Here is a 26,370-nt window from a genome sequence, read left to right on the forward strand (position 1 = left end):
TCCTATGGACTTTTGGGGTTTGATAGTTTATTTGTTAAATTGTTTGTTACAAGGACACCAATCCACTGGAGTCAATCCTTACAACTGGAAGACAATCAAATAAAGTTCAATAACTCTATGTAATTTATCAAGGAGCAAATGTTTGTCTGACATGAAAATGTTTGGAAAGGATCAACGTACCCTGATTTTGGTAGAGTTTTCTTGAATAGATTTCAACTGGGTTTCCATTTTCTTATTCATAGCTTCCACTTGTTTAATACATCTGAGTATCTCCCCATGCAACACAGCCATCAAGTCTTCATGGAGTTTGAGTTGCTGTTTGTCTTCCATACTTAAAGGACTTACTGAAACAAAACACAAAGCATTATCAGAGAAATATCAAAGTGTTGTGGCTGCAGCCAAGTCATCCTAAGAGTTCTATTCTTTTGGTTACACTTGCAATAAGTCTTGGTGTATGCTATGTTGAATAAAATAACATGATTATATTTTGTGGTTGCTCAACTAAAAGTCTGGAATTCTTGGTTTAAATATCTAACTGGAATATTATTCCAACCAATCTAATAATTTGCTTTGGAAAAATGTATGTTCACTGATCAATGAATCTTGAAACCTCTACCTCTTATTTATGGATGAGGCTAAAGAACTTGTCTGATGAAATATGGATGAGGCTAAAGAACTTGTCTGATGAAATATGGATGAGGCTAAAGAATTTGTCAGATGAAATAAAGAGCTCAAGTACAAAACCAGATAGATTTAAAATTTTGAAATGAATTACTTTTCTTGAGTGCATCAAGGCAGACCTCTTCAGAAAACCCACAGCCCAATGAGCTAAATTGAGTAGACTAATATTGAGCTACATACAACTACCTAAGTGTATGTACACAGGATAAATGTGATTGGACTCACCACCCCCTTCAGCTCCAGCCATATGACTTGCTGGCACAGACTGGGCTCCACCTACAGCTCCAGCAGCAGCACTGTCAGTACCAACAGCTAACTTGGTATCCAATGCATTGATCTGTTTCTCTAGGACATGGATTCTTGCCAACAGGTAGACCACATGTTTGGGTGTATTTTTGCCTACATGACTGGGAAACTGCTCAAATGAAATCTGAAAGGAACCAAAATAAAGGGAATGCATTAATTGTACACAAAAACAAACACCACAAAGAATATGAAATCTAGACCATGCTTCAGACTTGTTTGAAGTCCATTAAATCAAGAGAATCAACTGCTTGTAACATAGCTAGGTTCAATCTACCAATTAAAATACAATTAACTAACATTTTACAAAATCACACTTGTTTTGTGTTTGCAATCTCAAATCTTAAAGGCCTTGTCCTAAAACTATAAGACAAATGTGACACTAATATCCACAAATAAAGTACATTGCTAATAGCATGGGATTGATACAAAGTTGTACTTATAGAGGCATAAAACATTCTTGATATGTAACAACTAGCATAAACTGCAATTCAAATCTGATGTAGACTCCACTTAGTATTAAAGCTTACCTTATGAGCTGTATTACCTGCTGCTTATATGAGCTGAACTAGTTTTGAAATACATGCAAGCTATTGTGCATTTTCTTATAACAAAATCTAGTTCACATTATTTGTCTTATAAAACTTGTTTTCTTAAAATAAGTTGCACAGAAGTAGTCTGATAATTTTTTGTTTACAATCAGTGGATGAATCTATTACAAAGATGGATGATAAGTCTTTTAGAAAAAGTGTAATGATATGTTGTTTCAGTGAGCAGAGGGTTAATGTAATTTGTTCCAAACTGTTCTATTGTGTAGAAAAAGATTCACCTTAGTATTACAATCAGGAAGAGGACACTCAAAGATACGATGCACACATTCATCTTCCTTGTGACTCTTGATCTAAAATGTACAAATATTTGGCTTAGGTCAAAACAAACATAAGTCATAGGTCAAACTGTGTGTGTGAATGTAGAGTTCAATTTTACTTTGTATAGGGTAGTTACAATCAATGAGATGATAATCAGCAGTGTATAATAGTTAACTAGATATAATGTACTATAGTATAAATTAAGTTGTTGTTTTTTTTTGTTATTCCATAGTAACAGTGAAAGCTGGACCTAGACTTTGTGGTGAGAAAACTGTTTCTAATCAAATCTATGACAAGCTGTAACAATACTTTCTTTTGACAAATACATTATGTCTTCAAACAGCATTGTAGCCTGTTATGTTGTTTAATAGGAATATATATAATCCATTCATACTCTAGATTAATGCTATGTAAAATATTTTGCAGTTTGTTCAAAGGTTTTATTTCTATCAAATAAATATGTCACTGCTTAACTTTGATGTTTCAAAGAAAAAAATGACGCAATAATTTCTCTTTTGTTGAAAGACTTTTACTGTAGTCTCCAATTTAATCATGGAGGAACTGGAAATCTGATGGTGCAATGCTGAACTCATTCTAATTCAAATATAATTAGAGAAGACAACTTACCTCGTTTTTAGGCACCAACTTCTGACATTTGTCACACTTAACAGGTAAATTGGGGCAGCTCTGATTCACATGCTTCTGAAAAACAGATCAAACTAAAAGTTTAGACCAGCGCAGCTAATAGTACAGTAGAAACTAGAAGGTGTTGGAGGAACTGATTAAACTAGTTTTGACTTCCTTTTAAAAGATCTCAACTGGTTTTTATATCATGTCTTTTTTTAGTCTTCATCAAAAGGTAAGCAACCCTAGCATTGAGATTTCAAATTAGGATTCCCTGTTAATATGTTATAATACTGATCTGATCATGAAAATACATTTTCGGCATCAATATATATATATATCTTGAAATAAAAAGTAACTGGGAAGATGACATGTTGGTTGAGAAAAAATGTTTGGAAGGTATATGTTTTTTTTTATTCCTTTCTTTTTTCTATAACTAATGCATTGGATCAGGTGGATGAATATCAAAACATAAGGTTATAATTATAGTACATGTGGTGTAGAGCAGTCTATAGAAATTAAATACAACTTATTTACTGTTGATCTAAATCAGTATGATGATGTATAGTGTCCAATATCTATGTTGTACAGAGACTTTGATATAACAGTCAGGTTCTTTTTTTTTTTAAAGTTTACAGGAAAGGAGAAAGAGTTTTACCCTTTTTTTTTGTTCCACTGATACAATGTAATCATCAGAGAGAAATAGAAGAACAACATTTCATCCCCAACCACTACTTTGTTCCACTGATACAATGTAATCATCAGAGAGAAATAGAAGAACAACATTTCATCCCCAACCACTACTTTGAACGCAGACTTTAGTACACACAAACTGACATTAGTACACGAACTGACATGGATGGATTCTCAAAAGACATCCAGTATTCTGAATGTGACATAACTCTTTTCATTTCATTTTGTTTTGTGTGTGATTGCTAGTCAAATGTGAGATAGATATTTATGTGAGAATATATTAAAGACCAACTGAAGAGGTTTTTATCGAAATTGAGATAACTATTGATTATGATAGTAGATGGTATCAAATATAGTTCCTAAAAATTTGAGTTAAAAGAAATACATATTTATACTAGAAAAAGTCATTTGAAAGAGTAAAAAAATTAACGAGATTTGAAATGGCTATGTCATGGCCGAAAACGGAAGTGACGTTATAGTATGGAAATCACGGAAAAATGTCGAACTCAAGACACTAGATCTAGCTAGACCGCCTAGAGGATTCTAGATCTTGTTTTTTTTGTTATTAAGACCAACTTAAAGTAGACAATTTAGTCTTATTACTAGATTGTAACTAGATATGGATTTAGATATCTAATAATAGATTTTTAGCTATATATATATTTTTTACTAGTCTTAGTTTAGATGTAGATCTAGTCGTAGATCTAATTTAGTATAAATAAATTACTATAAAAAATAAATACAAAAAACAATAATATAGGAATATAAAAATATAGATCTAGTCTTATGACTTATATAGTGACTAGCCTAGGCTATAGGGCTAGGTCACTTCATTAATGGTCTGTAATATTAATATAGTACATTCTGGGGAAGGTTCTGTCTAAATCTTTAGTTGGTCTATTCTTGTTTTGTAGTAGGGCCTACTACAAGATTTAGAAGACTATAGTCACTATAGACATAGTGTTTATAGTAACAATAGTTTTTAGAAAGCATATAATTTTTACATATCATTCTTAAGGAAGGTATAGATCTAGATTTATAAAATCTAGACTTACTTTAAAAACTCTTTCATCATTAGACTCCAAGAATTATAAGAATTAAGATAGATCTACTATACTGACTATAGACCTTTATAGTATATAATCTAGTTATATTCTAGTAAAGTAGCACTAGATTCCTCTAGGCTGATATTAATGTTCATATTCATTTAATATTACTTAATTTTTCATTTGTGTATCTATTATGTATCTATTACTAAATATATATATATATAAATATATTTTTTTTTATTTTATTGTAGAAACCTGACTGGCTAAAAGATGATCTGACGCGTCCAACAGTGGATGTCTGCCTGATTGTGTGTTATGCCAGCTGGACTGTTATTTTATAAGACTGTTGAGCATCTTTTACTTATAAATCTAAAAGCTGATGCTATGACACTCAATGGCTTAGAAGAAATCCTGTCAGTTTTATATGGTCATGACAATAATCTTTAATAAATAATTTCTTATACAAGGACAGTAAAGATTATTATTATCATATTTTCAGTTGTTTTGTTTTAAGCTAACGTTGTCTTAAATTTTTAGAATTAATAAATTTGTTACATTTTCTTTATAAATACTCAAAGTGAAAAAAATATTCTTTTGGATAAATTTCAACTTTGTGGGACATGCCCTTTATATTTAATGCAAACATAAAGTTATAAGGCATTATCTTTGATTCCGAAGATAAAGGATGAATGCAGCATTTCTCTTGACCACACGAACCCAGTTGCAACTTGTATATTTTGTCATATCTAATTCATTATACAGACAAACCAGTGGTTTCTTTGGCATATAGGAAAGCAGATTGCCTTTGAAAGAAACAACTGAATAGCTCTGACGAGCTTGCTAAAGACAGACGCAGACGACGAAAAAAAATTAAATTATTATAAATGCAGAATGCATAGTTTGTTTATATTTATAAATTAGTTAATGAAATGTAAATATTTCCAGTAAGACACTGTTTACAAAGATATTTTAAAGAAAATTTAGCACCCAAAAGTTATTTAGCCAGATAAATAATTTAATATTAGAACTTGAATTATTTAATAGCTTGAACCTAACTGATCAAATATATTACCTCAGCTGTTTCTGCTCTTACTATCTTATTTAAATTAAAGTATTCTGATAATATTCTAATAGTTATAATGTTTTTTGTTTAAACAATAAAGATTATTATTATTATTATTATTATTATTACTTTGAAAATATGTTAATATAAGAAAAAGTAAAAGTTAACTATTAGTTAAAAGCATTAGGAAAAACAGATTGAGCTCTTCATTGATATCAGCTTTTCATTGAGCTAACTGCTTCCAATATGGGGATTACTCTTAAATTTTTAAATCATATAAGTTAAGGAAGCTGAATTTGTACTTAGTGTGCAAGTAACTGTCTAGCTTTGACTTGTTTCTCCCTGCCCCATCTCTACACACAATTACACATTATCATTCCAAAGGCATTTGAATAAGTGAATTCCATTAGTCAAGGAGCTGTTTCTGCAACCATAGTTTCTAGCATATAGATCTATTTTACTATCATCGTTATCAGAACGAAAAATACTGGTAATTGAAAGAATTGGTGATAAAAAAAATTGCAGGTGTACTGCACGATATGGTGGACAGAAACACTGTGTTGTGGTCAAATACTGGGTACGCATGAATGGATCTAAGTTAAACCGGCTTGCTAATTGTGATTAGCTTACACTCATAGTCATAAAAACCACACGTGGACTGTAACAAGAGATAAAGCAGACTGATCCATGTTGTACAGTGGACTAAAACTCGATACTAGCACGCTTGACTGGATCTAGGCTCATCCGGCGAACATTAGTTCGCTTACCTCTAAATTTAGTAGCGTGACCTAATTTCCATACTATGACGTCACGGACCAGTGTAGTGAGGGAGAAAGACATCTCGAATGGCTACGAGACTAAGACTTTTTTAGTGTCCCTAAAACCCACATTAAAATGTTAATATCTCATTAACGGCTGAAAAGTTATAGAAAATATTTTGCATACACGTTTTTTTAAGCATTATATTACAGAAAACAAGTATTAAAACGGTTTCTGTGATTGACCCCAAAACCTCTTCAGTTGGTCTTTAAATGTATTCTCGTTAGTGTGTTTGGGTGAGGGCATAGAGAATTGAAGGGAGAGACAGACAGGCAGACAGACAGGCAGGCTAGGTGTTTTTTTTGTTGTGAATCTATGTTCTAAAGATATAAAGCATTATCATTATTTATTTGTAGCGGTTGTACATTTTAATTAGCATCACACTCAGTCAATTAAATAAATAACCCTAACAATATTAAACTTTAAAGATAACTGACCTCCACATCTTCAAATAACATTTCCTGTTTACAATACTGACAGGCAGCAATTCGCTTGGGACAGTGCTTGATTTCATGGTTAGTTAACTTGACCTGGGTCACATGCTGACCACACTTCTGACAGATAACTAGTTTTTTATCACAGTTGTTTTCATGAGTCTGCACAGTCAAAACAAAACATGTTTTAGAAAATAGCTGCAAGAATTTACACGTAACAATAAGAGAGAGAAGAATAGCTGCAAGAATTTACACGTAACAATAAGAGAGAGAAGAAAAGCTGCAAGAATTTACACGTAACAATAAGAGAGAGAAGAATAGATCTTGGAAGATTTTATTTTATTTCATTAGGTCACCTGTTCAGGAAAATGTCAAGAAACAAAAATATGACAGATTCAAAACCAGTCATTTATTGATGACTATGTCATGAAAACACTATGACAGATTCAAAACCAGTCATTTATTGATGACTATGTCATGAAAAAGTTATGAAAAAGCACTACACTGTGTTCAAGTAAACTTTCAATAAGTTTTTAGGTCTTTTCAAGAATCAAATATTGTATTGATATAATGTATCAATGTTTACATACAGCTTTAAAACTATCTGTGTACTGATATAATAAACATCTAATACAAACACTACCAGATACTCCATAAACATTCCTTTCCACTGGCATCCTTGATTAATACATTTAGTATCCAATTTCTTCATTTCCCTTATGGCTGCTTTATCTTCAAACATCTGTGAATACAGTGAAATAAGAAACATATGAGAAATTAAAGTTTATTAAGATGTAACACCGTTTAAAAGTTTGGTTTGGATGTGTGACTTAGAATTGTATTTGTGCACAGACTTCTTGCCACCTTCCAACAGAAGTGAAACCAAAATGTGAGATGGTAAGGGATGACAGTGGGCAGGTTTTGAACTTTGGACCATGGGGATGACACTCTAAGCAGCTTTTGTTTAAGCTGGTTATTACTTCATTATTTACTAGGGGAAAGAACAGATGATTTTTAAATGTTAAGACTGTATCAGAAATGAAGCTAAATAAAATCTCTGTAGCAGAAAAGTACTTCTTTTAAGCAAATGGCTTTTATTTAGGCTTAAGCTATGAAATACTGGTATGCACAAAGACTAGCCAAGTTGGCTAATACATAATAATTCATAAACTGTAACACATTTTTTAATTTCCTTCAGAATTGAATATTAGTACTGTGACAGGTTAGCGAAAGTGACGTGTGTTTGGCTTGTTTAATGTCTAGGGGATGATTATTTTTGAAGCTATCACACACTGACCTATCAGCATATAAATCGGGAGCAGGCACACAACGAAACAAGCAATGAAAGAGAGATACAAAGTTAAAAATTGAAGAATATTTATTTACATAAATATTTACATAGAAGAATAAAAAGGGGGAGGGTTTGCATCTATCTCTAATCAATACTATATTTAATCATCACTCTTGCACTTAATAAGAGAGTATGTCACTTTTGTCCTCTGACTTAGCTGGTTGTCCTGCTTGGGTCACAGCTGGCTGTATCCTAGCTTGAGGTTCTGCAGCTGGAGGTGGCGCTCTAGCGGGTAGAGGGACGCCGGTGATTCAGTTCTTGTGGAGTCTCAATCCAAAGTTCTGATATCTGTAGTGGGCACAGTAGGGCAGGTGGCCGGCTACCATGGGCACAAGGGTACTGCGGGCAGAGCTGATCTGCTGTGGACAGCAGAATAGTCCAGTGAGTTGCGGAGTTCGGGCGGAGCTATGACGTCTCGCACAGACTCTGGGTCTATAGGGACGTCATGCCTAATGGATTGACAAGTGGACTGTCGAATACGCAGGCGAGTAGAGCCGATAGCACCAAGTAAAAGAGTTGAGTAGATCCACATAGGCAGTAGATGATACTCAATAGCCAATAGGCTGTAGCGCAGTGCTGAATAGCACTAAGTACATAGGCAGACACCTGAGGGAGGCTGCGGATAAACAAAGACAAGTTAGGACATGTCTCTCATGCATCTTATCGATGCCCTCGACTGAGGTGCATTTGTCAGATTGGAAAATTGCTTTTGAGCACAACGGGGAGATGATGACAAATGGGATTTGGAAAATAGATGGCTGATAGTAGCAATATAAAAATGCACATAAAAGGGGAAATAATAATCTCAAATAAACAACACGAGTGGAAAGAGAAAGAGGGGGAGGGAGCAATGGGCGGTGGTCAGTGACCATGGCGGTTTGTTTACGTACCACCGTCGGCCAAGAACAATGTAGTGCCTGAATGGGGAAAGCGTCCGTTCAAGGGGCGCAACTCTCGCCAAAGTAGAATGACTACAGGGGAGATAATTCATATCTCTTTTCTAAGCGCAGTATTAGTGCGCTAGTAAAATTATCAAGGCGGTCAGCCAAGATAAAGGAAATAAAATAAGATGTACGAGAATATACATGGTTGCATCAACAATCAATTGAGCAACGTAGCATTAATAGATTAATGCATTACATAAATATATACATATGCCATGTTTATGTTTTCTACTTACGACAGTGCAAAATACACAATGCACTAATTAAATATAAATGAAATAAGCAAAATACACATGATAATATCCAGTGAGAAATATACACAAAGTAATTAAGTGGAACTGTGATTAAGTTCGGCTTACCACCAGGTATTCCTCTAAGAGTAAGAATGTATGAAATAGTCCAGACTCGATTGCCAGCGATAGAGAAATGAGCGGGTCTGGTATGACTTAGTCTACCTTATAATTGTCCTAAAGAGATGGGCGGAAACAGGAAATGCGATAGGCTAACTCACGTGGGTAAAGTCTGCCAAGAGTCGCACCTTGGAGTGTTGACCCGAATAATCTCTTTGATCAAAGAGAGACATGGGAGAGACTGGGGGGGGGGGGGGGGGGGGGGGGGGGGAATACTGAAGTGTGTTTCATCCAAGGTGGCTTCGACGTGAAAGTCGGACATCCGGCGCCTAAGACCAAAGTAAGTGATTGTTTATCTTTACCCAGGTCAAGGGGAGATAAGTGAAAAGCCGCCATGGTGGTGGACTCAGTCTAGTGAGAAGAGGAAAAGGTGAAAGGTGGGGCGGGTGATGAAATTGGGGATAGAACGGGGAAATAATTAAAATAAATAAATAAATAATAAATAATAATAATTAATGCTGTGATAAAATTGAGTGACTCTGACCGCAAGCTTTTGACTTGTCACAAGTACGTTGTAGCACAAACCTTCTGCAGGATTCGAACATGGGACCATCAAGATGACAGTCCAAAACACATACCACACGACCAAACCATCTATTTGTTTTTTTTTTCTAATTTATTTAAGAATATTTGAATTAGTTTGGTGCCACACTATATAACAATTTGTTGGTTTCTGTATTTGTTTTTTTTTCTTGACAAGGGAAAGGAAGGGTAGGAATACACTGAATAAAAACATCAACAGCTATTTGATTTCTTCATCCTTCTCATAACTTTTATTTCCTATGAGATCATTTGTGCAGCTCTTTATACACTTTAACTTTCAAACGGATATCCAGAGTTTATTTTCTCAATTGCACCTGTTGATAAAATATGTACGATTGAAAGACATGATCAGTATTCTCAAGTGCCACATGTTTCACTGGTTCAGATTCTCATCTTCTGGAACATGGAACTCATTAGAGTAGATGCAGAATATCTTCAATAACTTCATAGAGTTTAGCCTCACAATAAATACAAAAAAAAACAATTCTACTCTGACCATGACAATTTAAGAGTCTGCCTCCTGGCACAGTAGAACATCATAGCAATGGGATTTCAGAACTGGTTTAAAGACAACAAAATAGAAAATAAGAAAAGCATCAAAGTAGAAAGTCATACTTTGCAGACCTGTAGTCAAAATAAGCAACAAGTTTTACAAGCTTTGCCAAAGTCATCCCAAATTTCATCAAGTGTACTGTCTTAAACTTTAAGCCTTTTTTACTTTAACAGAAATCTGTTTAGTAATATACAAATATAATACATATTCTACATATAACTAGCACATAATAGTAAAAACTTACAGAGTTCACATTTAAGATACTCTCGTCATCACTGACTTGTTCTGCTATGCAGGCTTTACACCTGACTGGCGATGTCAATCTGAGTGAAAAAAATCATATCCTCTGTTAAGATTATTTTAAAAGTGAATTTGTTGGGCTCAAGATATCCCCATCTCATAAAGAAAATATCCTCAATCAATCATGCAAAGGAAACCATACTTTTAAAAAAAAAGTTCATCTAAGATTTTTACAAGTATTTTTTTCTTTTAAAAAGAAAGATCAATTAAATTTTAACTTTATGTTTAGAAAAAAAAACACAAAGTATACAAAATAAATTTAAAAAAAAAAAGTTAAAATAATGAAAACCCAGACACAGCGGACACATATTTTTGTCAATAGTTTAAAATAGACTAAGGTGTAAGATAATATATTTTATGCTTGAGAATGACAGAAATGTATTTTATAAAATGTTTAAATGGTAAACATTCAACAAATAATAATAATAATTTAAAATACAAAAAATTATGACATTCATAGCATTAAAAATTAATTTTTTAAAATTTCCATGTAAAAATGTGAAGCTAACTTTTAATCAAGTAAGATGTGTAAAATAGGTTTTTAAAATAATATTTACTTTCTTTTTATTTTAATATATATTATGTTTTGATTGTTGTTTCCCGGAAGGACAATATCGAAAAAACAATATAGATATATATATAATATTAGTGCTCTTCATATAACTAGATAGCCATTGATTGCTTTTAATTAGATTATTAAAATTATTTGCAAAGGTTTCACAAGCTCTCAAACAGTATTGCTCAAAAAATAAATTTTATGTTTGAAATAGGAATCAATTGAAATTCGAAGGAAGAATAGCCTTTCATTTTAAACCTTTTAAAAACATTAAAAATGCCAAAAATAAAAAAAAAAGTAAGAAAAACATTTAAAAAAAAAACTTTTTTTAAAAGACAAAACCTCCTCTATACAATGTATACACAGCCATTGTTTTCCTCTGAATAACTCATTAATGTTAGATTAAAAAACATTGGAACATTTTTTATCCTGCCCCATTCCTCACACCCCTCCCACCCTTAAAGAAAAAATCCTGGTTAAGGGAATGTACAGATTTACTACACTTTATAATATTATATTCCATATGATAGGCCTTTAGATCTAGACTTAGAAGACAAGGAATACGAATTTCCAAAACATTAATTTATAAAACTCTTCAATGAATGTGAAAATACCCAATGACATATTATATCCATTCAAAATACTTATTTTCTCATTCTCTAGCCAAAGTTAAATTTATTACTATTTATTTACTTTGAAAAATTCTAAGTTAAACTAGGAGTTTTCCCAGTGTAGCCAATGAACTAGTATTTTTTTTCCAATGATATACAGCAACTGTCAAATTTTTAGGAAAATCAGAGCCATTTTTGAGATAAGTGTTCAGGTTCCTCCCATCCAGAAGGTTCCAGGACGTTTCCACACAGTTATGATTTGAATTGAGGTATTGCAAAAATGCTTATTAATAGTAAACAATTGTTGCACAAATAAGTTAGCTTCAAATATGTTTGTCTACATTTCAATCTTAAACGTAAAATAGATATTAAAGTTTTTAGATCCCAAGACTTTAAAAGACTAGAGAGTATTAATTCACTAGTTAAGAAGCACAATCAACTAAAACAGTGTTTCCCAAGCTGTGTTCCGCGTATAGATTTTCACAAACTACTGGAATAATTAACTAGTATTGAATTGAATACAATTGATTTATCTAAAAAAATTAAGCTAAGTGTTCCACTAAATACTCAAAATGTGCGAAGTGTTCAGTTAAGATAAGGAAAAAGTTTGGGAAACACTGAACTAAAAATCTAAAATATAAATCAATCAATTGAAGATTGATTATATTTTAATTTTTTATTTTAATTTTGATTACTATTCTCCAAATCATTGTGTTTTGTTTGTTTTATTGCTTCAAACTCATTTTCTTACTGTAATATGAGGAAAAATTAACATTTAAAATTGCTTTAACCAAAATAACTTTAATCTGAAAAAAATAAATTTAAAGTAAGCTGCATTTTTAATTTCTTTACATTTTTACTTTTACACAGGCATTTAAGAAAAAAAATATTTATAGCTAAGTAATAAGCTTTTTAAAAATATATAAATTCTAATTTAGAATTGAATAATTTAACTGCAACTAATAAGCTTTTTTTTTTCAATTGAAATATGTATTTAAATTGAGTTTATCAGTATTTATATATATATATTTAAATTAAAAAAAAACAAAAAAACAATAGATGACCTTGCCAGTTCTTGTTTACATCCATTACAGTATCTATGTCCACAATCACTCTGCATGGGCTCACGCAGAATATTCTCACAATATGCACAAAGAAACTTTTCCTCAACTTTTGAAAAAATTTCTTTGGGAAATCCCTTGATGGTATTGGACTGAGGAGCCTGAGCCATATCTTCTGGTTTTGAATCAGTCATCAGATCCATACAAATGTTCATGAATTGAAATCCTAGTCAATGAGCTTTGTGTTGTTAAACATTCACAAAAGAACTGAGGAAAGAAACACATCATGCAGTCAGTGAGAGCACTTAACATAAAAACCCTTGCTACATCCAATACTACTGATATATATATATATATATATATATACATAAGTTATTTATGTCTTAGATTAATAAACAAAATATATTTGAAAGTATTCCATTGAAAATTTAATGTGTTACCAAACATATTTTTTAAAAAGGACACATTTATATTACAGAATAAATAGCCAAAACTTTGAATGAAAGGCAATTAACAGTCTAAGCCTGTTCAAAGATTTTTTTAAATGAATTTAAATATAAAATGTTTAAATCTTGTGAAACTCATCTCAAAGTTTGACATTTAGATAATCAGTAGATCTTGTATGTCATCTAGACAACTAAACTAGGACAACCAGAGCAGTATTATATTAGTTGTAATTCTAGTAACTGGCAAGACCTGGTGGTGACACCAGACTAACTAGAATCAATGCAATGCCTGTTAAAGGATTTTCATAAACTATATTTTAAAATCTATTATTACTTTTGTTTTTGAATAATTATAAAAATGATTTTTTTCTTTTAAAATCAAATCATTACAATTTAAAAGTATACACTGGATCTGTATTTTGAGAGCTAGGAGTTCATTAAATAGAAAGTGGTAACACTTGAAGCCTTTGGAGTTCTTTGTCACTCATTTACTTCATGTGCATTCTAAATAGGATCTAAGTTGAACACCAAGTACAAGTTGAATAAGAGCAAATACATCTACATTCCAATCTGGATAGCTGGACTTTGGTCTGATTATATATTAAAATAGATTTTGATCTTAATACTAGACAGATCTAAATGTAGGTCTATTGCCTATAATAATGTCTTGAATAGATCCTCTATTCTAAATCTAGACTCCAGATTCTAATCTACATCTAATCTAGATTTAAGTGCCTAATCTACAGAAAATTTTCCTTTCAAAGTATTAGATCAGGTAGTTGGAGTCTAGATTACTAACTAATCTAGATTTAGAATCTAGATCTTAACTTTACACTTTACTTTAACATTAGTGAGTTTAGACTCTAGTAAAACTAGTTTTAACATTTATAATAAATCTATAGACTCTGCTAGAGTCTAGCACTAGATCTATACTTGACTATACTACAGCCTATATAGAATATAGACCTAGCTAGAGACACTAGTCTAGACTAGATCTAGCCCTAGACTAGACTAGTAGACCTAGAATAGATCTATATTATATAGAGAGAGTCTAGATCTAGAGTCTATAGATTAGATAGAATCTAGCTAGACTCTAACTCAGAGTCTAGTCTAGTCTTCAAAATAGTTTTAGTAAATTTTAGTTACATTCACTCGGCTAAATAAAATCAAAATGCAATCGAGTTAAAGTAAAGAATTGAAGTACTGTAGTAGTCTGATTTTTTTCTTTCAGTTTTCAAACATTCCTATTGTTCGACAACTACAGACGCCATGAACCTCCAGACGTCATGTAAAATAGACTAAATCTAAATCTATCGATAATAGCTCAACTCCCGACTTTTCTGATATTGTCACGCTTGAACTGAAAAACTAAGAAACTTTTGAGTCCTAAGTTCCAAGAAATGTTCCTTAATCTACAACAATATTCGATGTCACATAGAAACACGCCAATGTCAAGAAATCACCTCTAATTAATAGATTAAAGAGGAAAAAAACTAGGCGGCCGTAAAACGTAGGATGGCGTCCCCCAGCTAAGTTCACTGATCTAAAAATAATCTAACATTACATGCTTGGAATTTCCCTCTCTAAAAATACGACTAGACCTAGCGACTAGCGTCAAGATCGCCAGACGAGTTCGGTAAGACAGCTAGGCCTATCCTGGGCCTGGGCCTAGATCTAGCGAGTTTCATATCGTGTTTTTATTTTTAGAACATTTTCGGATTCTCATCTCATACATCAACACCGACACAGCTGCATAGTGAGAAAACTTTTTGATCAAATGCTGTTGTCTTTTATGGAGCGCCCCCTTAGCAGAAGACGGCAACTTTCGCGTTTTCATTTTAAACTGAAGATGATGAGTTCAATCTCCACTTTGAAAAAACGATTTTATTCGAGTTCATTAGACAGCTGTGACTTGATTTTTACTCACTTTTTTTGTCGGCCATCCTTGAAATGACATTTTAAATTTGAATTCGTTAAACCTAAATGGTCTCTAAAATCTGTAGGCTTAGCCTAATTGTAAGCATGTTAGTATCAGTATTTTCCACAGTTGTAAGAATAATATAGCCTATAAGTCTATTCAGAAATGGACAATTGGCCTTAGGCCTAATTATCTTAGATATAGGAGGAGAAATGCACTTTAAAGGGGTGGTTGCTAGCTAGATAAGGCGAAGCCGTGAGTAAAGTTCAAACTAGATTATATGAATGTATTGTTGAAGATAGCTCTACCGCATGGAGAGGCGATGTTTCTTTGGGCAGTAAGTTCATCATTTGTTGTAAATAATTAATAAAGTGCACATACTAATTATGAATATGTTTAATATCGAAACAAACTGTCATTACCTTATACTCTGTCTCCCCCACCCTCAACAAACACAAACAAACAAACAAACAAAAAGTCTAATAACCATCTGCCCATAAAGCCATGTACTGAAAACAAAACAAAAAAAATGTTTAGTCACAGACAGCAGAGGTTTCAAGTATGACGTAGCCAGGGCCGATGTGGAGGCTCCGGGGCAGTTTTTTTTTTTTTTTTTTTTGTGTGTGGAAGCCCCTACACTTTTCCGAAAGCTTGAATCCAAATCTACTTGTTCACCACTCATTACTAATCAGACCGAGATCTAATAGCAAGCTAGAGTTGAAAAGAAAGAAATAGAATAGGCCAACTTACACATTTTATTTCATTTTCCTACTTTAAAAAAAGTTACAATTGTTTATATGCAATTTTAAGTAAAAAAAAGAAAAAAAAAGTATATTTTGTATGTTTGTGGAGAATTAGACAATGCGTGACCAACTGCTGTAGATCAGAAACTGCATTTGTATATTAAGTGAACACTTCTTAACCACGACAAAAATGCCATTTAAAGACAATGGATGCGCATCATGCCTAATGTGCCTTGATGAATCACTTAAGTTTTTTTTTCTTGAGTCCGGTCAGAATCTGCTGTGACTAAACAAGTCCTTTATAGAGCGAAAAAGTTCGCCACAGTTCGTGCATGTGGATGTTCCTGTTTTAAGGCTTTTTAATTGGGCGGCTTTCTCTCTCATTCTATTTGCCATGACCGGCTCATTCATTTAGCTCTCGGCGAGATTCGTACCAGCACGCACAGTCTGTCTCAATGTTGTTGGATTTTCCGTAGTCTTCAGATCTCGCTTGCAGACGTCTATGTGGGTTGGCCTTGGGAATATTTGCTTCTGACTCCTTCAGCAAGCTCAGAATTGAGGATGTCCTAAAAAAAAAAAAGCCGGCCTTAGATAATTGGAGGCCCTTGGCGAAGTGAATTTGGTGGCCCCCAAAAAAGTACGCAAATGATTAAAACCCCAACAACACAGGGCACAAGTTTCGCTCGTTCTTCTCTTAGAAAAATGTAAGTCCATCGGGAGACCCCACCAATAGGAGGTCCTAGTCGGCGGCCTAGATTGCCGACCCTGGTCCTAAGGTATTCTTCCATCTGGTATGCGGGTGACATGTCCGAGCCAACGTAGTCTTCTCTGTGTCAACGTAGTTTTCTCTGTGTGTATGACCAGTTTCAAAACATTCTTTTAGAAATAAGATCCTTCTTGGAGATGCAGTACGCTATGAGCCAGATAAACCATTGCCAGCAGCCTAATTTTAGACTCTGAAGTGGCCAAAAAAAAAATTTTTTTAATGGAAAAGCTACTTGTTGTCAATCGTAAGATTTAAAATATTGTTGGTAAAAAAAAAAAATTCGCAAAAGACCAAAAAGTTTACAAAATGTATAAATCTCTTTTTTGGAGGCCCCGCCCCTGCCTTGCACTGGACGTAGCTGACCTTCCCCCTTCTTTTTAAAGGTGTCTTTTCCCCTAGCTCTAAACACTGTAGTTCTTTAAACGTCAAGTCAATCAGTTCTAGCTCTAAACACTGGAGTTCAAACGTCAAATCAATCAGTTCAAGTAGAAAACACTGTAATTCTTTAAACGTCAAATCAATCAGTTCTAGCTGTAGACACTGGAGTTCTTTAAACGTCAAATCAATCAGTTCTAGCTGTAGACACTGGAGTTCCTTAAACGTCACGTCAATCAGTTCTAGCTGTAGACACTGGAGTTCTTTAAACGTCAAGTCAATCAGTTCTAGCTCTAACTAAACACTGGAGTACTTTAAACGTCAAGTCAATCAGTTCTAGCTCTAAACACTGAAGTTCTTTAAACGTCAAATCAATCAGTTCTAGCTCTAAACACTGGAGTTCAAACGTCAAATCAATCAGTTCTAGCTCTATACACTGGAGTTCTTTAAACGTCAAATCAATCAGTTCTAGCTGGAGACACTGGAGTTCTTTAAACGTCAAGTCAATCAGTTCTAGCTCTAAACACTGAAGTTCTTTAAACGTCAAATCAATCAGTTCTAGCTCTAAACACTGGAGTTCAAACGTCAAATCAATCAGTTCTAGCTCTAAACACTGGAGTTCTTTAAACGTCAAATCAATCAGTTCTAGCTGTAGACACTGGAGTTCCTTAAACGTCACGTCAATCAGTTCTAGCTGTAGACACTGGAGTTCTTTAAACGTCAAGTCAATCAGTTCTAGCTCTAACTAAACACTGGAGTACTTTAAACGTCAAGTCAATCAGTTCTAGCTCTAAACACTGAAGTTCTTTAAACGTCAAATCAATCAGTTCTAGCTCTAAACACTGGAGTTCAAACGTCAAATCAATCAGTTCTAGCTCTATACACTGGAGTTCTTTAAACGTCAAATCAATCAGTTCTAGCTGGAGACACTGGAGTTCTTTAAACGTCAAGTCAATCAGTTCTAGCTCTAAACACTGAAGTTCTTTAAACGTCAAATCAATCAGTTCTAGCTCTAAACACTGGAGTTCAAACGTCAAATCAATCAGTTCTAGCTCTAAACACTGGAGTTCTTTAAACGTCAAATCAATCAGTTCTAGCTGTAGACACTGGAGTTCCTTAAACGTCACGTCAATCAGTTCTAGCTGTAGACACTGGAGTTCTTTAAACGTCAAGTCAATCAGTTCTAGCTCTAACTAAACACTGGAGTACTTTAAACGTCAAGTCAATCAGTTCTAGCTCTAAACACTGAAGTTCTTTAAACGTCAAATCAATCAGTTCTAGCTCTAAACACTGGAGTTCAAACGTCAAATCAATCAGTTCTAGCTCTATACACTGGAGTTCTTTAAACGTCAAATCAATCAGTTCTAGCTGGAGACACTGGAGTTCTTTAAACGTCAAGTCAATCAGTTCTAGCTCTAAACACTGAAGTTCTTTAAACGTCAAATCAATCAGTTCTAGCTGTAAACAATGGAGTTCTTTAAACGTCAAATCAATCAGTTCTAGCTGTAGACAATGGAGTTCTTTAAACGTCAAGCCAATCAGTTCTAGCTGTAGACACTGGAGTTCTTTAAACGTCAAATCAATCAGTTCTAGCTGTAGACACTGGAGTTCTTTAAACGTCAAATCAATCAGTTCTAGCTGTAGACACTGGAGTTCTTTAAATGTCAAGTCAATAAGTTCTAGCTGGAGACACTGGAGTTCTTTAAACGTCAAGTCAATCAGTTCTAGCTGAAGACACTGGAGTTCTTTAAACGTCAAGTCAATCAGTTCTAGCTCTAAACACTGGAGTACCTTAAACGTCAAGTCAATCAGTTCTAGCTCTAAACACTGAAGTTCTTTAAACGTCAAATCAATCAGTTCTAGCTGTAAACAATGGAGTTCTTTAAACGTCAAATCAATCAGTTCTAGCTGTAGATTCAACATTTTTTTTTACCCCTTTATATTTTCCTATGGGATTAATCAGTTTCAAATATTGCTATTACTTTAAATAAATGAAGTTCATTACATAATTAGTTTCATTGCTTTCTTATAATTATTGATATATTTTAGGGCCGATATAGTCCTACAAATAGATGTCTCTATGTTTCGCTCAATAAATTTCAATCTACATAATTATACAATTAGAACGTTCCTCCAGAACTGAAGATTGTTACCTACACAAATTCCCCCCCCCCCCACATGGGGCGTAGCCAAGATTTTTTTTCGAGGGGGGGGTTTCCGCCCCTCCCCCCTGCGAAACAAAAATAAAATAAATTATGGCTTTTATAGAGCGCTACTTTCATGCTTATAGCATGCTCAGAGCGCTTTGGTCCAATCTCAGTTGTGTACCAGTGGGGGGAGAGGGTATCTAGGAGAAGGTTTTCCGTGCCGTGCTCAGTAAACACAACTCTGCCCGAGTCGGATGTCGAACCTCGAGCCCCCTTCATAGGTAGCCAAGCCAAGCCAAGTTCAAGCGCACTTAGCCTCTCGACATATGTATGTATGTGTGTGTGTACATAATCTTTATTGCATTCTGAGCCTTCATTCTTTCGGAAGACGTTTATTGGCGTTAGTGGAAAAAATTGTAGACTTCCCGCCATTGCCAGCAGGGTCTGGGGGGGGGCACTAGGAGTTCCCTCAGCGCGGGTTGCAGCCCCGCCGCCAAGCACTATTTCTGGTATTGAAAGCCCAATCTAGACTAAAATCTAAAACATAACATTAATCCAAACAAATCAAAATTGTTAGGTTTGGAAATTTAATTTTAAGGTGCAATTTTATTTAGATCAAGATCTAGATATATATTTTTTAAAAGTAGATAATATCATAATATAATAGAGTCTAGATCACAGACCTGGATGTACTACTACTAGTCTATAAAGTCTATAATATAATGACTATAACTTGTCTTAGGTATCATACTCATTATGTAATTAAACATTACCTTAAATATAGCACAAATCCAAACCTAGTTGGCATCCAGATTTATATTTTTTTATCGATCCTTTTCAAGTAACAGGTGTAAGGCCTACACATAGAAGAGGTCTAATAAATATGAATCCAACTTGGTAACTATTCTAGATTCTAGATCTAGAGCTGACAGAATTGGATACTGATTCGATTTGAAAAGAATGGGGTTTCCCATTGGCTACACATTTTCGTATTTGAATTAGCCTATTACAACGCAGATTAAGACTAGGACTGGCCTATAATCATTAGACCTGCCCTAGTTTCAAATAGCATAATTTTATGGACTAGATCTACATAGGCTCTATATTTACCTACTTATGTACATCTAAAATTAACAATGACATAGTCACTCGATATGTGTACCTATGTTTTTTTTTAAACACATAGGTCTGTATACATCATCAAATTGAACCTAATGCTGTTAATATAATTAGGTCAACGAAATGGATAGATTGAGTGTGTTTGCGTGTCCGTGCAAACCCTGCAAATAGTTCCCTCTTAAAATTAGACATACATGTAGGCTCATTTGAATAATCACCACCACATTTCCAAACTAATTACATGTATTCTAAAATAAAAATTTAGGCCTATAAGAGAGGGTGGCAGGTGAATGATAAAACAAAGTAAAAGAAATGACCAGAACTTTTATTTTGTCCAAACACCCAATTATTTCAATACATAGGCCTAATAGTTCTTTTTAATCTCTTAGTTTTTTGTTGTTGTTTTTTTTCGTTGTTTTCCGATCTATGAATGAACTTTGTTTTATTTCCAGGTCAGAAAGCTGTTTGAAGTTTTTTTCCCGGGAAAAACAAAAAGAGTGAGAGATGGTAAATAAAAGGATTCCAAGTTTGAAGAAGCCCAAAACAATGTCAACTTTGAATCTATTGTAAGGCAATTTCCTCAAGGATTGTAAAGAATTTCAAAGGTCACCAAAGATGGATTATTATTATATATATAGAAGAATTAAATTTCATTCTCTGGCACTGTCAGGGTCGAGCTTCGTTAAAGGGAAACGAAATTCATTGTAGTCCCGTTAAGAGTGCCCACTGAGGAGGTGATGTGGCAGAACTGCAGCTGTACTGCCCTCTGAGTCTCTGAGCATCTTCTTCCCGCCCCCCTCTCCTAAAAAAAAAACCACTTCAAAAGTCTACTATCGCCCGTTATGGGATTTCCCGTTAAAACCATTGACAGTGTTTTCTCTTCCGCTCGGTTGTAGTGGCGTAGTAAATGTCCGTCTGAATGAAATTCTTCAAACTAGCATTCAGTACATGTGGACGTTTCCGAACAAAACAAAACAAAAAATTGATTATAGTAGAAAAGCAAAAGTACCGGGAATTATGCGACGGTATTAAAGTGAAACCTGGAGCAATAATTACATTCTTTGTTAAATTTGTATTTACAGACGGATTAGGGAAAAGTCTTAGAGGGACATGTAAAGATAGAGATCATGGGGAGCTTTCACTTGGTTGGATACTGGCCGTGTGATATGCGCTCTGGACTGTCCATCGCCGGTCTCGACTGTTCCGGGTTCTAACCCTGCCATCTATCGTCGTCCTGCGGGAGGTTAGGGCTAGGATGTAATTCTCTTCAAAATGGGGTAACATCCAGAACATATAAAACATTTGACAAACAATTGTTGCTATTGTTTTTCCTTGATTTTTAAATCCATTTCCAGTTGAAACATAATTTGGAGTCCATTCTCCGAGCTCTTTAATATTTTGTTTTAAAATCTATTTTTCATACCATTGTTCCCCAAATACCAATGTTCTGCAAGACGGACTAAATGTTCCACGAATTACCAGAGAAATGAAGTTCAATAGTAGGGCTAAATAAAGGGCGAGAATAAAAGAACCAATGATTTCATTTGCTCTTCTCGGCCATAGACTACACACGTTTGGAGTCTTTCACAACGTCTCGCATTCTAAGTCCTGTCAAAGAGTCTTCCAGTCAGAAACCGGCTCTCTCTCCTTTATATCATCTACTTCTCTTCTTTTTTTTTTTTTTTTTTTAAAGTTTTTCTAGGTTTCTTTAACCAGGCTTAGTTCCTTGTGACTTAGTGTATCTGTTACAATGAAATTTCAGGACCAGTTCTCTTTCTTACTCCCTCTCTCTCTCTTTTCGCTCTCTGGAACTCCCATTTTGTTTTGTTTTTTACCTGCACATTCTCCGACATAGACTTTTGACTTGATTTGGAAAGCCCCACTTCATAATGCGCCCCCGACACATACATGCTCACCTATTTCGAGCCCGTTAATTTTAGTAGCACTTTGACTTATCTCCCGCTCTCCCGCCAACATCAAAAAGTTAGTCCTTCGTACACATTCCCTCCACCCTTTCTTTTGCTTTTCGATTTAAAAAGAAATATAAATTTGGTTTCATTTATTTCATGTATTTGTAATAGTTTATCGCACCCCTTTAGAATGTAAGGAAATGCCAATGGATCTAGTTTTTTTGTAAAATTTGTGAAAAAAAAATGATGTAGTCCTATCTTTTAAAATACATTCTATGGAGACTTCGTGCTTTTGGGGAAATGCCGAAAATTAAATACAAAGGTTTGATAGAGCTTGCGGTTTTTATCGCGAATTGCAGCGGTCAGGTTGCGTATTTGTCCAAAAACGTTCTTAGTGGGCACATAGGAAGTAAAAGGAACCTGTGTACGAAATTCAATGCGGATACGTACGATAGTTTGAGATCTAGTAATAAATCAGTCAGCATGGGCGTAGCCAGGATTTTTTTTCGGGGGGGGGGGGGGGGGATTGGAGGGGATTTTTGTTCCCCCCCCCCCCGCGAAACAAATATTTGTATGTATGTATGTATGTGTACATAATCTTTATTACATTCTGACCCTTCATTCTTTCTGAACACGTTTATTGCGCCCTAGAATGTTTCTTCCTGGAGCTAGTATAAAAATTGTTGACTTCCCGCCATTGCCAGCAAGTGAGTCTGGGAGAGCGCTAGGAGCAGCCCCGCCGCCAAGCACCATTTCTGGTATTGAATGCCAACAAAAAGCATATTCTGAGGTATCTACGGTGCATTTTCCTGCTATTAAAAAGTCTTATTTCAAACCTAATGTGCTATTCTTACTGACTTAGACCCTCCCGCGCGTTCGGCGCATTTGCCGACAAGCTGTTTGCACAAAAATCTGTCACTGGTAATGTCTAAAGCCTCCCCTGAGGACCTCAATGAATGTGCGCTAAGTTGTACTAGGATGTCATCGCAACTCTTATTATGCATAATTCATTTTGTCGGAGAAAATGTCCCGCAAACATCATGCGACGCTCTGTCACAACCTTACTAAGGTGTCGACTCCCTCCCAGTTCGGCATAGGATTTCCTTGATTTAGACCCGATCTCTATAACTGACTGCTAAAATCTGTCTTAGCCATCTTTGTTGAGCCACATTTAGTGTTTTTCAATTTTGTAGATGACTATTCACTGTACTTTATTAATGGAGCCCCGCCACTGGTAGAAATGTGTAACCTCTCTTGAATACGCTCTTGGAATTAGGTGACTTAGTTTGCTTTAGATTTTATAACAAAAAGGGAAGTTATCGTCAAAATCATCTGTTGGGGGGGGGGGGTTTAATTATAAATTCTCTGGAGTTTTTTTTTTTTTTTTTTTTTTTAATTCAAAACCCCATTTAGCTACAATCATAGAATTTGCTTTAGAATAATATTGAAGATAGAGGTTTTCCACCTCAAAACGCTCTGTAGGGGGATTTCCAACTCAAAACCATCTGGAGGAGAGGGGTTTAAACTCAAAACCCCCAATTGGCTTGGCTACACTCAAATAATTTTAGTGTGTAATTTGCTTTTTTTATATTGAAGAGTTATTTTTTAGCATCAAACCCGCTGAACGGAATTTAAACTCAAAACCCCTTTTGGCGACGCTCATAGCATTTTGAGTGCGTAATTTCCTTTTTTTTTTTACATTGAAGATGTATTTTTTAGCTTCTAACCCCGCTGGCGGGGGGTTTAGACTCATAGCCCCTTTGGCTACGCTCATAGATTTTAGAGCAGCGGTTCTCAACCTTTTTAGCTTGGCGACCCTCTAATACGATTATCCACTAGGCGGCGACCCCCAACCATAAAATTTGTTTCGGCCTTATGCCTAAGTAGGCCCTAAATGTGATTTCGCTAACGTTATAAAATCAGAATCAAATTTTAAATTTATGATGTAATTAAGCTTTATATCATTGTATAAAATTTTTTTGTTTAAATTACTAAAAAAATTACTGTTATGACTTTCATTTATTTACTTTTCTATTGCATGTTTATTATATTCATGTTACATGATGAAGTCCCAATTTGAAATGTAGGACTGAGCATGGAGAACGTTAGTCTACAGTCGTTGATACAGTCAACTATTTGGCAACAAATATGGTGTTGCAACAGTAGAGGCCTATTTGCAAACAAGCGAACGTCTTTACAAAAGTTGAGAGTTTATCTGATTCACCAGTTCAGGAATTATTGGGACAGACTTTGTAAGAACACAACGAATGTCATCTTCAGCATCAGTCTATTTCTGAATTTAGACTTGATAACTAGCAAACTGAAGAAACCTGTTTTGCTCAGACATGTTGTTGGAAATGGAAGACGTTGAAATCAAAACCGACATCAACATACTCGAAGCACCATCTGTGCAGACAACACATTTGTTCCCAAGAGATCTTAGAGTTTCCACAACCTACGTTATTAAATATTTAACTTGCTGTAGAAGTTGTTTCAAGAGGTTTGTAAAATAGAAACTCGTCATTAAAATCACTTAGACCTAACTGTGAATTCATCAAGGTGGATGCTAAATATTGGAGTTGTAGAAGATATCATTTCCTGAACTACCTGATCAATAATACCAGCAGAACTATTCTAAAGTGTCATTAGATAAGAAAATCGCACTAAATTTAGTTACGAATTCGACTCCATTCATAACTTGAACATTGTCTTTGGCCGCTGGAAATTTTAACTCTTCGGCAATGGTGTGAGATTTCATAGATCAGTCTATTCTAACAACCAAATAAGAAGCTTCAACGGCTGCTATTTTGATTATGAGTTTAGATTTTTTGACTCCCTGAGCTTTAAAACTAAACTACTGGATGCGCTTATCACCAAAGCTTAAACGTCACAGTTTGCTCTGACTTCATAAAACCAGGCCGCAAAACAAATCGTCATTATATTCTTTTGTAACCTTCTTTGGTTCAAGATCCATGTTCCTGGGCTGTGTCGTCATGAATAGATGACCTTCAATACCATGGACTAGAACACGATGACGTAGTAATAGTTTCAATTAATAGTTTCAAGACGAGCTCAAATATTCACCATTGAAATAATGTTTGATTCCGTAATTTAGTTAATCAAAGCGTTTGAAAAAAGAACTATCAATGGGAAAATATGTCTACCTTCAAGCAATGATGTTACACTCACTAAAGTGCCCTCTGTATCGTCTGGTAATAAGTTCTCCCCCCCCCCCCTTTTTTTATTTCATTTAATTGACGCTTCACAATCGTTGACTGAGTTCTTTGGTAAAGTAATCGTCCGTGTCCTGAATACAATCCATTCTAAATGTATTGACCATCTCTGGTACAAATGTGTAATACGTAAGAAATGACCACAAAAAAAAATATTTCAATGTAGGCCTAAAATTAACGTAAAACCAAAATTTCCGATGGTCTTAGGCGACCCCTGGCAAATAGTCATTCGACCCCCAAGGGGTCGCGATCCACAGGTTGAGAACCCCTGTTTTAGAGTGTGTAATTTGCTTTATTTTTTTCTATTGAAGAGGTATTTTTTTTTAGCTTCAAACTTTAGGGGAGTTTAAACTCAAAACTGAGTCGAAACCCATTTAGCTACTCTCATAACATTTGGAGTGCATAATTTGCTTTTTTTTTTCATTTTGAAGAGGGGGGTTATCATAAATTTTGGAGAGGGTTTTAAAATCAAAATCTTCCTTAATTGTGCTCTTGGAATTAGGGGATTGTCGTTTGCATTTTTTTGTTTTGTTTTATAGAAGAGGGGGGATTTAACTGCAAAAACCCCTGGTAGGGGGTTTTAAACTCAAAACTCCCTTGGCTGTGCTGGGGCAAGTGATGGTTAAGTATTAAAATCTCACCTAAAATAAACAAAATCAAAGCAAAAAATCAGTCAGCAAATTCCGATCCCCCTGCGGGGGGGGGGGGGGTCCATTTCGGGGGGGGGGGGGGGTTCAACCCCAACCTCCCCTCCCGTCTACGCCCATGGATCAGTGGTATTTTCGCTTATATAGATCAGTGGCATATGTTTTGTAAAAAAAAAATAAAAAAATTCTTCACTAACTTAAG

At 34.7% G+C, this 26,370-nt stretch overlaps 1 protein-coding gene across 5 annotated transcripts in view; it reads right to left on the minus strand.

Annotated features, from left to right (window-relative positions):
• Positions 1 to 20,212, minus strand: part of LOC106056737 (TNF receptor-associated factor 2-like) — a 33,372-nt gene extending 13,160 nt beyond the window's left edge. Inside the window, exons 1-9 of one of the 5 annotated variants that reach the window (XM_056042785.1) lie at positions 20,033 to 20,212; positions 12,868 to 13,131; positions 10,581 to 10,659; positions 7,179 to 7,277; positions 6,539 to 6,697; positions 2,481 to 2,555; positions 1,814 to 1,885; positions 907 to 1,111; positions 181 to 344 (exon numbers count right to left, since the gene is read on the minus strand). In XM_056042785.1, coding sequence (XP_055898760.1) covers positions 181 to 344; positions 907 to 1,111; positions 1,814 to 1,885; positions 2,481 to 2,555; positions 6,539 to 6,697; positions 7,179 to 7,277; positions 10,581 to 10,659; positions 12,868 to 13,079 — 1,065 coding nt within the window. In that variant the 5' untranslated portion in view covers positions 13,080 to 13,131; positions 20,033 to 20,212. The other 4 variants (XM_056042790.1, XM_056042786.1, XM_056042787.1 and 1 more) reach the window with 4 other exon arrangements.
• Between the last annotated feature and the right edge of the window lie 6,158 nt (positions 20,213 to 26,370).

The sequence above is a fragment of the Biomphalaria glabrata genome, chromosome 9 (assembly GCF_947242115.1).
Source record: "Biomphalaria glabrata chromosome 9, xgBioGlab47.1, whole genome shotgun sequence".
In the NCBI taxonomy this organism is placed as follows: domain Eukaryota; kingdom Metazoa; phylum Mollusca; class Gastropoda; family Planorbidae; genus Biomphalaria; species Biomphalaria glabrata.